Genomic DNA, 13,620 nt, shown 5'->3' with positions numbered 1-13,620 from the left:
CTGGGACTGGTCTTTTAATCTTTTGGTTCCAGTTCAAAGGATTTTATGCAGATCAACACAATTCCTTGCCTTTCTATGCATGCTAAGGAACTCTGCTCTCTGAATAAGTATTAAGAGCTTATTGGGTTTCTCGGTCTTTTATTTAACTAGAGTGGAGATATTGGGGATATTGTCTTCTGCCCGCTCTCTGTGAAGCAATCATATTATCTTTTTGCATAGCCAGAAAAATAAATAAAATAAAAGGGAACAGGCCAGGGAGGAGTCCGCTACGCCCATAATGAAAATTACATTTTTAGAGATTACATTGTGCAGTTATTTCTGTCTTTGTTTTGTCTGATTTCCTAGGGAAGTTAAAAAAAGGCAATTGATCTTTATGCTCAGCTCTTTCCATTGTCTGAAAAGTATGAATTGTTTTCGTCCCCCAAAGTGGATAATCCACAACTGGAGCCAATGCCATTTACTGAAGGTCTCATCAGAATAAGTTCCATTTGCTGCAAAACAAAATTTTACCCTCTATGCATCTACAGGGACATTCAATTCTATGCTGACTGAACCAGAGGTGAAATGCTACCGGTTTGCTCTGGTTCAGGTGAAGTTGTAATGATAAAAACTACCAGTTCACGTTAACCGGTAGTAAAAAAAAGCTTAGTAAAAAAATGTTTAAAAAAGCTACCGGTTCCTCCAAACCGGTATTTCCGACGATCAGCTGTGCCGCGTGGTTTAGCTTTGCGTGTCACAGCTGATCCCCCCCTCACTGTTCTACTTACCTTTCCATGCCTCCTTTTGGTGCATACAGCGCATGTGTGTGCATGCAGCGTACACTTGGTGCGCAGCGAGCGAACTGGTACCAAATCGGTTCAGATTTCACCACTGGACTGAACCATAATATAGATAAATTTTCAAATGTTATCTAGATTTCAGTAATGTGACCCCATTTTTTATTTGCAATTGTAGCCGTAGCAATCTCTTCCATTAATCTGAATTTCAAACAAAAACAGAAAATCAGGAAAAAGGCATATTTGTGAGATATTGCAATGAAATTGGATCTAATCCAGTCCGTTAGGGAAAACATTTTTATGGGCTCCATAAAAAATACTTTTATGGGCTCCAAGAACACTTTGTAGAACTCATATAAACACTCACAGAAATACAGTCTAAAATAAATATTCTAGATCACTGTTTCTCAAGCTTGATAACTTTAATATGTGTGGAACTCCCAGAATTCCCTAGCCAGCATCCATTGAGAAACACTGATCTAGATTGTAGATTTCGATTGGGTATACAAATCAAGCAAAGTCAGGTTTTTGTAAGTATAATTTGTTAAATAAACTATAATGGAGTTTGGATATTATATGAGGGTAATCTACAGTTAGATTCACAGTCTAAGACTGGTAGAAACATAATAATTCAACCTTTAGATCCTGACCAAGGATTGAAAAATTATTTAGGTAGTGTCTAAGAATATAGGCAGTTCCAATTAGGGTAGGGTTTTGTTTTGTTTTTGGAAAATCATGTCTCAAAAATTAAATATTTCCAGATATCAATGTAGTCTTTTAAGTATTGAGCCTCTGAGGTTCCAATCACAATTGGTCTATACAATAGATTTCATTTTCTGTAAGTGTTCAACTTTGATCTGCAAGTCCTAGTATTTCATAATTTTCTCTAATTTCCAATCCTAGCATCAACTGACAAATTGTCAGTTTGAAAGGGTGCCACCCTGGGGTGAAATCCAGGTTCTGACAGGTTCTGGAGAACTAGTAGCGGAAATTTTGAGTAGTTCGGAGAACTAGCAAATATCACCTCTGGCTGGCCCCAGAGTAGGGTGAGAATGGAGATTTTGTAAAATCCTTCCCCCTGGAGTGGGATGGGAATGGAGATTTCGCAATATCCTTCCCCTGGAGTAGGGTGGGAATCGAGATTTTGCAGTAATCCTTCCCCTGCCATGCCCACCAAGCCATGCCCACAAACCCAGTAGTAAAAAAGATTGGATTTCACCACTGGTGCTACCAGAGTTCTCTTAATCTGTTCTCATAGACTAACTAATATGGGTCTCTTTGTCAAGTGGGTTGTGGTAATTTCTCCAAGGAATGACTGCTGTATGGAGAAGCAGGAATCAATGATGATTCCCTGAATCAGGGAATCTTTTATAGGAACTAAATGAATTTTGCCATCATCAATGTCAATAGAAAAGAACAATCCGTAGCTCATGGCTGAACTGTGGAGTCCTTGGTGCTCTCTGAGCTTGGTTTTTTGCTTGCACACCTTTCATTACCCAATTTCACCATAAACGTTTGGAATTATCAGAAGAAGAAAAAAAATCATTGAAATGGAAAGCATCTGTTTAGTCACATTAAGTACTGAGAATATCTGTAGCTCAGAGTTGAAATGAGGAGTCTTTGGTGCTCTCTGACCTTGGCTGTTTTTCTTGCAGATGTTTCATTACTCAAACTAGGTAACATAATCAATGCATTGTTAATGAAATGCCTGCAAGAAAGCAACCAAGCTGAGAGAGCACCAAGGGCCACATAGTTAAACTGTACTTAGTTGCTTAATTGGGAACTGTTGTGATAATTATCTGATTAGATGCTGTTCTTCCCATTGATTGATTTCAGTCTGCCCTAGTGCTTCCAGATTTCCTTGTCAAATGTTGGCCATTCTGATAGGTGCCTGTATCTCCGGTGACATTTTTACCATTGAAAGACTGAGCAAAGATATGAGTCGGGGCCATGTATCTATTTTATCTATGTTTATTTCCTACCTATAATTACCCCCAAGCTGCTTTTCTCCCTGCAAAGGAAAAAAAAATAGAGGTTTTATGTCTTCAAACCCCTTTCTCCCTCCCCTCATTAAAGTTTGGAGCTGAGCTGAACTCCTGTTGACTTTGTAATGTATTTTTCTATACCGAGTCTTCAATCTCAGCCGCGATGTGGAATAATACTGACCTCTACTGGTCAGTTGGTTTAAATACACTTAACTGCAAACTGACCTTTATTTACATATACTGTATAAAAGTCCATCACCTTTTTACCTTCTTAATGATCTTAAACCACCCTTACATTGTATTCTCTGAGAGTCACTGTTGGGAATCAAAAGATTTGATTTTACGGAACCCGTACAAAAAATATCTGCTATTGTCTCATAACAAATACAATTTGAAACTGGTTTTTGGAGAAAGTATTGTACAAGATATTGCAGCTTCTTAAAAAGCTAGCCTTTATATTGTACAGCTGAAGTAATCCTTTGACTCTTAACCGTTATATTTTTTCAGCCATTGGCATTTTATTCATCAACATTCTTTCTCTTGATTTTTAGCATGTGAAGATGGGTATAAACTCGAAAATGACACTTGTGTGAGGTATGAAAAATAAGGAGCTTTTTTTCCCTTTTCCCCCAATTATATTGAATGTAAGCCTAGATGTCCTCAGCTGCCCATGTCCATTGTGTGGAGGCAGGAGGTCAGAGAGGAAATGAGGTCTGCCACTATGGTCTAGTTCGAGTGTCGGCAATCCACAGCTCTGGAGCCGCATGTGGCTCTTTGACCCCTCTCCTGAAGCTCCCTGCTGACCCAGTTGCGTGACCTGTTCTCTGCCCTGAGACACTGGCCCAACCTGGCCGTGGCCGATGCCAACCTCACTAACACAAGGGCTGGCGGGCTGGGAATGGGATCTGGGAGGATGGTATGACGGAAAGGGGAACAGGCCCACAGCTGAGGAGAGAGCATGAGCCACGGTGGCAGCTTCCCCGAAGACAACCCTCCTCCTTCTCACGAAGGAGAAAAACAGAAAAGAGAGGGAGGGAGGAAGAGACACACAGAGAGAGACCCATTTCCCACAGAAAACACTGGGAGCCACAAAACCTGAGTAGGCGTGGCTGGGGGGGTGTCATGTGACTGGGTGGGAGTGACATTGAGTTGACCACTCCCACCCAAGTTTTGTGGCTCCCGGTGTTTTCTTTTCTGTGGGAAATGGATCCAAATGGCTCTTTGAGTGTTTAAGGTTGCAGACCCCTGATCTAGTTGTTAAGGACCAGGCTAGAAGGGGGAGACTGAGTTCAAGTCCAGCCTTAGCCATGAAAGCAAGCTGGGTGACCTTGAGCCAGTCACACTCTCTCAACCCAACCCAACTCACCTCACAGAGTTGGGGAAAATAGAAGGAAAGTGGATATGCTCATCACCCTGAGTTATTTGTGAAAGTAATAAGCATACAATATTTGTTACTCTTAGAGGAATGAACCAGAATCACAGAGTGGTAATGGTTCTCAGATAAATCAGTCCATGGGAGGAGGCAGAGTGTTAGCATTAGAATTTACAAGAGAGGGGTTCTTTTTACTTTATTCATTGTGGATGAATGGATTCCTACTGAACAGGTTGTGGGTTCATACATAAGAAACTAAAACTGTATCTCCACTGTTTTCTTTTCAGTTGTCCATTTGGATTGGGGGGATTCAACTGCAGGAATCGTACGTATCCAGTCCCAATGTTCTTACCTATTTTATCTAGTTTTATTTGCATTCCTTAATTTTAATACTTCCTTCCATTGCAGATTATAACTGATAAACATATCTGTGACAAATCACCTATAATTATATAAAACCAATCAATTTAGAAAATATTTACCTCAAAAGCATCTTTATCTAGATACTTTAAATATAATATACGAACATTATATATTTATCTATATAAAATATAATTAAATTGAATATGCATTCAAAATTTACAATTCTTCCAGGTTTGGTTGCTCTTTAATATAGTATATGTTAATACACTTTAATATATACTACAGTATATTGTGTTTAATATATTTATAACTTTATAAAATCTTCTATCTCCCTTTCTGCATTTATTTATTTATTTGCTCAGAAAATTTGGATGCCCCCTTGAGTCCAACTGACTAGAGGAATGTGGCTATTTTCATTTTGTGAAAGGTTTATTTGAGACAAAATTCACACCCACTTATGATTGGAGGACTGATGTGGTGGAGAAAATAAGCTTATGTACAAATTCAGAATTCCTTCAAGTTGAAACAAAATGTTTTGTTGAGTGATATGGCGCTGCTCCCAATTGTCTCACTAAGGTGGAGCCTGGCAATTACTGAATTAAAAAGAAAGAAAAGAAATTTAGCAGAACTCTAGAAAGATGATAGAACATAATATGGGATTCTGATCCAGTGTCATTTCAAAATCCTTTCTTTAGTGCTCCCTAAATTAAATGATAGCTTCAAGGATATCTTAAATCCGAGGAGTCAGATAGATTGACGTTTATGGTCTCTCCTGGCTCATATTCTAAAAGATGACCCAAACATTTATTTGAGATCAGAGATTGAATGCCTTTGCAGGACTTTTGAAAGAATGTGACTCCCAAACCATATTGCCTTACAGCCTTTTGAACTAGCCAAAGTTTTGGACTGTCCTGAAGAGAAGTTTGCAAAGACAACAATATAATAATATAATATTTTAATTAGTTTTTTAAATTAACATCTCCTAAGCTTCAGCAATGTGAGCATTGCCTCACAGCCAAGCTGATTTTTGTTCGATTTCCTCCACGATCTGAGTTGGTTGAATCTTTCCTTCTGACATTGGATTGAGATAAACATTCCATGACCGCAACATAGGTCAGATGTCTAGGGAGATTCTCAGTCATCCAGGTTGTCCCAAAGGTGCTTTTTTTTCAAGAGGCAACTGGACTTTCTGGTTTTTCTTTGAAGACATTTTGCTTTTCATCCAAGAAGCTTCTTCAAGCTTTTTCTCATCCAAGAGGTGAAGAAGCTTCTTGGATGAAAAGTGAAACATCTTCAAAGAAAAACCAGAAACTCCAGTTGCCTCTTGAAAAAGCATCTTTGGGACAACATAGGTCAGAGTTTCCAGCTAAGGACTTTTCGCAGAGAACAGGAAACTGACAGACATTTATTGCTAGTCATTCTAGGAAAAAAAAATGGAGTGGTGCTTAAAATGGCCTCTTCTTTGTTTTAGCATACCAGCTTATCACTATCGTGATTGCAGCAGCTGGAGGGGGACTTCTGCTCATTATGGGAATAGCTCTCATAGTCACATGCTGCCAGTAAGTACCATAAATGTCTCATCCTTTGATGTTTTTAAATGATTTAAATAACATTAATGAGAAATAAAAGCAGTTTTTAATTTTTGAAAAGGCTCCTATGGATTATATCTTTATTGATCAATTTGCTTTGCCTGTTTAAACAATAGTTAGCTTTGCAAACATCAGGAAGGTCCAAGCTGACAGAAAACAGTTTCAATCATGTTGTGAAGCTTGTGCTGGCAATAATAAGCAGATGTTCTAGTACTGAATAGAGGAAATTATTTTTTCAGATTATTTATTTCATGTTGTTAAAGAAGAGAGTTCGATCACAGGTGAAATCCAGCAGGTTCTGACAGGTTCTGGAGAACCGGTAGCAGAAATTTTGAGTAGTTCAGAGAACGGGCAAATATCACCTCTGGCTGGCCCCAGAGTGGGGTGGGAATGGAGATTTTGCAGTATCCTTCCCCTGCCACACCCATCAAGCCACACCACACCACGTCCACCAAGCCACGCCCACAGAACCAGTTGTTTTCTTGTTTTCCTGCCTTCTGTCCAAACAATGTATTATATCCTAGCCACAATTCTGTAATTGGTAGATTAGGCTAAAAAAAAAAAAACTTTTATAATCCTCTAGCATAGTACTTAGACTTATATACCACTTCACAGTACTTTACAGCCTTCCCTAAGCAGTTTACAGAGTCAACATATTGGCCCCAACAACCTGGGCCCTCATTTTACCGACCTTGGAAGGATGGGAGGCTGAGTCAACCTTGAGCCAGTCAGGATCGAACTGCTGGCAGTCAGCAGAGTCAGCCTGCAATACTGCATTCTAACCACTGCGCCACCACAGCTGTACCCAATGTATATAAGTGGGCACTTTCAAATCCATGTTTTCCACTTCACTTTATTTAGCCTCAGCTAAATGTATTTTTCTTTTCAGAAAGAATAAAAATGATATAAGCAAACTCATCTTCAAAAGCGGTGACTTCCAAATGTCACCGTATGCAGAATATCCCAAAAACCCTCGTGTTCAGGACTGGAGCAGAGAAACCATTGAAATGCAAGAGAACGGGAGTACTAAAAACCTATTACAGATGACGGATGTTTACTATATGGTATATATTCCTACTTTGAATGAATGTCTGGGAAAGATAGGCACTTTGCAATCATTCAGAGATGCGTAAGAATAAAAAAGCAGGATTCTCTTATCAATTGTTCAACACAAAGTGAAAATACAGCAAACGGTCACTGAGAAATGAACAAAATGAAGGTTATGAGATTGTTCATATTATAGTATTTCATACTGACTTGGATTGGTGGCTATGGTAGCTTCTTCAGTAATGTTCAAATACGGGTTGTCCTCGACTTAACAACCATTCATTTAGCATCCATTTACAGCGGTCACGTGATCCTCATGTATAAACTACCCAGCCATGTATAAACTTCCCAGACAAGAAAAATCAATGGGGGAAGCCAGGTTTGCTTAATGACTGCATGACTTACTTAACAACTGGAATGATTCGCTTAACAACTGTGGCAAAAAAAAGTCATACAATGGGGCAAAAGTCATCTGCCTTGCTCAGCAATGGAAATTTTGGTCTCAATGAAGGTCGTAAGTTGAGGATTACCTGTATTGCAAGTTGTAGGAACCCACTGCTTCTGTCTAAAATCTATTAGAATTCATTTCTTTATGTGAAAATACTAAAAGAAAATACTTCTTTTAAAATACTTTATTTAAGGTATTTTTAAAATATTTTTAAACGAGTTGCCAGGTTGTTGATAATTGATCAGGAATGTATTCCCTTTGCATTATTGAATTCCCAAAGGTGTTTAACTAAGTTAGATAATAATGAAAAGAATACTATCACATTGATTTCATAGGCATAGATTTATCCTGTTTCTTTAACCACTTTTTCCTCTTTTGTTTTGGACACTATGATGTTTTCCTCTTGCTGTATATTCATATTTAAATCCCATGGGATTGGAATGCAATCTTCATTATTATTGAATGGCTTCCAATAGAAGAATGGTGAAGAGATATAATCCCCTCTGTTTCTAGAAGTATACGAAGCTGAAAGATAAGGAAAGGTTTGGGGAGAAAAGTGCCTGCCAGAGAAATTCCCATTTGTGCAATATTTAGCTCTGTCCATGTAAAAAAAACCTGGCAAGTGTTGAATTATTCTTTCCTTCTTTTCTGTGTAAATCTCTCTCCTTTAGCCAACTAATCTAAGGAATCCTGAACTAGAAAGAAATGGGATCTATCCACCTTACACAGGTCTTCCAGGATCTCGACATTCCTGTATATACCCTGGACAATATAACCCATCCTTCATTAGCGATGACAGCAGAAGAAGAGATTATTTTTAATGCAGGTGAAAAAGGCAATTGAGTGACAAATGAGACCTTTGTATGCAGCGTGTTCCCGAGTATGCAGTCATCAGACAATAACTTGGTCACAACTGTGTACTTTCAACCTGTGGAAAATCTCAGAAGGAGCTGCGCACAAGGAGCCACCTCCAGCTGAGCAGCAAAAAGAAGGCAGGTGTGAAAAGCAAGTTCCGTACGTCTGGTTGTCGGAAAGACAAGGAAGACATTCTGCATATGTTCCTCACCACTAACTGTGTCACATAATGTGAACGTAATAATAGATCGTGAAAGCAAAACTAACAAACACTGTGGATGACACGCTAAATCTGATGCCATTAGGGTGTGTTGTGTTTACAGATAGCGACTAGTGTGCTAGGTTTGTGTTGCCCACTTTTTTTTTATGCAAAGCTGGCTTGAATGAATGTTATGGAATGAACCTTTGCCCTGTTGCCAGGCGTCTACTAGGAGGTACTCGCAGCATGTTGCTCACCGAGTGGTGGAGATGGGTACGGGAATATGGCCTAGAGATATGGGATCCTCATGCAGAATCCAAGGTGGGGTTTTATCCCTCTCCAAAAAGGAAAAAAAAGTGATTCCCCCATGATCTGTCCTGTCATTTAGTTATGGCCTACGTTTGTAGCAGTGCTGCTTAACTCATTGCCCTTATTCATTCTTCCCTATGCACTGCAGGCCAGATGCAAAAAAGTTACATTTAGTTATATTCTGTGGATTGTTTCCGCTTTTCTGTCTAATGAGGGTGTAGGTCTGTCTACGGAGATTCTCAATCATCCAGGTCATAGTTGTCCCAAAGGTGCTTTTTTTCCAAAAGGCAATTGGACTTCCTTGGTTTTTTTCTTTGAAAACCTTTCACTTCTCATCTAAGAAGCTTCTTCAATTCTAACTGAAGAAGTTCTAACTTCAGTTAAAACTGAAGAAGCTTCTTAGATGAGAAGTGAAACCTTTTCAAAGAAAAAAACCCCAAGAAAGTGCAGTTGCTTTTGGGAAAAAGCACCTTTGCGATGCGAGTGTATAGTAGGTCATCTGCATGTAATACAATCTTCTCTAATAGATTTCATTGTCCAGATCCTGGCCAAGGTTTTCCAGGTATGCAAAGTTGCTCCTACATCATTTGATAATAGTAAATGCACAAAATGTACAAACAGAAATAATGCAAGACAGCTTAATCTCGTACTGTATATTACTTAATTGCTCATAGACTTGTTTATAACATTTCCTGATTTAAAAAAAAAACCTATAGGAAACTTTGATATTTGTTCTAAACAAATGTTATTCTGAAAAGTGATCTTTGTCAAGGTGTGGCAAGTTGATAGGTATGGTTGAGTGGAACTTGAACTTAATCGTAAAAGTTCATAAATGGCGAAGGACCGGATGCGCAGATTATTTATTTGTATTAGAAGAGTACAGAATGTGAGCAAATTGAACAGAAGACCATGTGATCAATTCAACTTTGGTCCTTCAGAGTCACAATGGAGTAGACTATGCTTACCTTGTGCAGTAGTTCCCTATCTGTAACACTGCACAAAATGGTACAGAAAGATATGCCATGATCAGGGGTGGGTTCTACTTACCTTTACTTCCGGTTCGCAACGGGATTGTGCACAGATCGCTGATGATGACATCCAGGGTGGTGGGCGGGGCCTCCCGCCAGTTTTACTACCGGTTCTTGCGAACTGGTCTGAACTGGGGGCAACCCACCACTGGCCATGATGCAGAAGAAAATATGCACGATAGAGGCTACCACATTCAGTTTGCCTCCAGGATTGGCTACTCCAAATAGAATAATGAAGTTCCTATGAAGTCCCTGGAACTATCCTCTATGGTTATACCTAATTCTGTAATCAAAGGAGTAGACAGTTTAGCACTGTTGATATTTGGGTGGGCATACTATGGCACCCATGAAATAGTAAGTGCCTAGTAATAAAATACTCATTTAGACAAAAGGCAAAGCAATGAGATACATCCATTCACCAATTTGTTTATTAAGAATGCCTCTGGCGTCTGACTCATTGTCAGAAATAAAAGTTGTTATTGTAGGGTGCTACTTTGCTTTAGAGTAGACTAGTTTCACATTCATTGTTTCAAATTAAAATCCAGAAGAAAAAAAGAAAGCTTTGTGGGCATCAAAAGGCACAATATTATCCCTAGCCATAATGTTGGACATCCAGAAATTATAACAATTGTCCAAGGTATTTCTGGGGAAATTGATTGTTTCAAGAGGCTAAGATAAAACTAAAGCATCCACATCTGTGCTCCTAAGCATACACTGGTCCTCTTCTATTTATAGACTAAGCAGGGTCTAACAATGGGAAAGGTGGAAGGAAAGAGAAGAGGGCAACCTATAGCAAGGTAGATGGAGTTAGTAATGGGTGCACCACTGAAAGACTTGAAGGGCCAAGTTAGGGATAGATCATCTTGGAGAAATTCTACGTGGTCACTAAGTATTGGGACTGACTTGATAGCATATATGCAATCAAAGTAGATGAACTAGTTTTCCCCAACCTATGCAGAGACTATAATAGAAGGTTATTTTCTTAAAACACCTGGAACACACCAGGTTAGGAAAAACTGTACTAAGCAGTCTCTTCCGTTTTGTTTCAGTCCGTAACGTCTCCATTTATGAAATGATGTAGGAACAACATGTTAACAGTTGTTAACAATATTTAACTGTGTGCTGTTCAGATTGCTGCCTTCTATATTGGGATTTGCTGCGTGATGAATTTAAGACTGTAGAAAGCCCTCTATTATGTGAAGATTTTCCCCCCAAAGCTGATTGGACTAGAAGACCTCCATGGTCCCTTCCAACTCTGATATTCTGATCCTGCTTGATATGGAGTATAAATGAGGAAGTATAAATGTGAACTCCTGGATCCAGCACAAAATAACTTGGGGCCGAAGGGATGGGGTGGGGGAGCCTTCCAGCATGCAGTCAAATTGTATTTGTGCTGCATCAGGATTGCATATATACACCCAAAGAGATGGTCAGTACTGCATGAGCTAGCAACACTGCCCATACTAACCATCTACTTGATAGCTCCGGTATCAACATGGCGGGTCAAAGTGTCTCAAGCAGGACTTTGTTTTTAGACAGCAAAAAAACAAAAACAAAACAGTTGTCTACATTGACTTTCCAAGAAATGTGTCATTCCCTTAGTTTAAACAACCGAACTATTTCTTACACCATCAGTTTATACCACAAGTTTAAACAAAATATCTAATTCCTTAATTTAATCCTCTCAATTAATTCCCTCAACCTATTGAGTGAATCCTGCCATTGGATCTCCTGGAGATTGAGGTTTTGTACTAGATCAGGGGTGTCAAACTCAAGGCCCGGGAGCCAGATCCGGCCCGCGCAGTGCTTAGATCTGGCCTGCGGAGACTCCTGGAAACAGAGAAGGACTGGCCCGCGATGCCTCTGCCAGCAAAAATGGAACTCAGGAGGGCTGTATGACAGAGGCCGTCGCAGCTGAAAACAGCTCACACGGGCTTCCCAAGCTCCGTTTTCTCTGGCAGAGGATTGCAGGAGGCAGTCACAGCCAAAAATGGAGCTCAGGAGCCCATTTTCACTCTTTTCATAAGAGTGCTTGGGCCGCCACAGCTCGAGTGACGTCGAGCTAGCCAAGGCCCCCCCGTCCCCCCAGTTCAAACACAATCCTGATGTGACCCTCAATGAAATCAAGTTTGACACTTCTATACTAGATGGACAGATTTCATATAGTGAATTCTTATAATTTTGGCCAACCATCATTCTCAATATTTCCTTGGGGACAACCATAACAATTTCTTAACTTGTCATAAATAGGCACACATTTCTACTGCAGATGTATTCTTCGAAGATGATAACAAGCTCTGTGGAGTTTAATTTTGTTGCCAAGCAACAAAAAAACCCTTCCCTGCATAAAGGGGACCCAAAGTAGTTATTAATTTATTTAGCTGAAATAATTGGATTTTTCCAGGTGATTGTCTTGAATCATCATTGTTTCATATCAGTGTGCTGAAACTGATATTTAAAAAACCTTAATTGGGTTTTATTTATTTACTCTTTACAAAGGGCAAGCTTGACTATTTTGAGAAAATATTTAAGGTTATGAATATATGTACTTACGTGAAATAAGTTCTATCAGACCAAATATTTTTTCTCCCTTGGAGGCCTGGCCTTACGATGATAACATAAATATCTATAAGTATGGGCACATTAATTCAGGGGTGATCAACTATGCTGACCCTCCTCATTTCAGCTGCATTAAAAACTGCCTAGTCCTGCTTTTCTTTGTGAAATATATAAATTAGATATTTTTTGCACGAAAATAATAAGCACTGATTTCTATGAAATTAGTTAGCTTCACAGAAAGTTCTCCAGAGAAGCATGTAATATCTTATATCACTTGTTAACTCACGAGTATGTGAAAAGTTTGAACCTAATGTTAATTTTACATGAAATCTTCTCTGTCTTTTAGTTTTCTTATAAAATTTACATTTGTCACTTTTAGTAGGCCACGCTCAAAGCTGCATATGATACCTTCAAAAAGAAATCATGCCTTGTGTTTTTCTCCATGATGACCCTGAATTACTGACCATCAATGACTTGTAATTATTGTATTGTACATTGTTCAGCTTTGCATATTTGTGAACATATCTTCCGATTTGTTTTGGTTATTTTAATTTTCCCACACAGTGTTATTTAAAATCGTATCTTATTTGCAACCTTCAGTAATTATACAGTAATGTAGTTTCTAAAGTATAATTTCTAAAAATTGGATTATTTTTATATCAGTGTCCAACATATCTGAACTCTGGCGTTCTAGTCAGTATGTTAAAAAAAGGCTACAATAAAAGTATTAATAATTTTCTCAACATGTGTTTTTATTGGAACAAATGATGTTAACCAAAACTATGCTTCCATATAGAAGAATTAAGTAGACATAGGGAAATAACTATGGCCATGGATTTTGAGATCACATGTATAAAAGTAACATTAATTCTAGAATCCTGGGACAGTTGAGGAATCTTAGCAGATACATTGAGATGGGTGTATTTATTGAATTTGTACACAATGGCTTTCGTTTGATTTTGAAAATACCATAAAGGCAGCATGAGGCAGACTTTCCTGGGAACTGTTCAATAACTGGAATATTTATGGAGATTCTCAGTTGTCCCAAAGGTGCTTTTTCAAGAGGCATCTGGACTTTCTGGTTCTTCTT

At 38.8% G+C, this 13,620-nt stretch overlaps 1 protein-coding gene across 2 annotated transcripts in view; it reads left to right on the top strand.

Annotated features, from left to right (window-relative positions):
- The window catches only part of HEG1 (heart development protein with EGF like domains 1), an 89,875-nt gene extending 76,610 nt beyond the window's left edge, over positions 1 to 13,265 (top strand). For both annotated transcript variants that reach the window (XM_060687919.2, XM_060687918.2), the window contains 5 exons: positions 3,313 to 3,355; positions 4,421 to 4,458; positions 5,968 to 6,055; positions 6,975 to 7,149; positions 8,252 to 13,265. In XM_060687919.2, the coding sequence (XP_060543902.2) occupies positions 3,313 to 3,355; positions 4,421 to 4,458; positions 5,968 to 6,055; positions 6,975 to 7,149; positions 8,252 to 8,401 (494 nt within the window). In that variant the 3' untranslated portion in view covers positions 8,402 to 13,265. The remainder of the gene's footprint in view (positions 1 to 3,312; positions 3,356 to 4,420; positions 4,459 to 5,967; positions 6,056 to 6,974; positions 7,150 to 8,251) is intronic.
- Positions 13,266 to 13,620: the final 355 nt, after the last annotated feature.

This window comes from Pantherophis guttatus, chromosome 1 (assembly GCF_059756535.1).
Source record: "Pantherophis guttatus breed Tessera chromosome 1, ASM5975653v1, whole genome shotgun sequence".
Lineage (NCBI taxonomy): Eukaryota > Metazoa > Chordata > Lepidosauria > Squamata > Colubridae > Pantherophis > Pantherophis guttatus.
The sequence above is the reverse complement of the archived record's forward strand: the minus strand, read 5'-3'. Positions and strand labels throughout refer to the sequence as shown.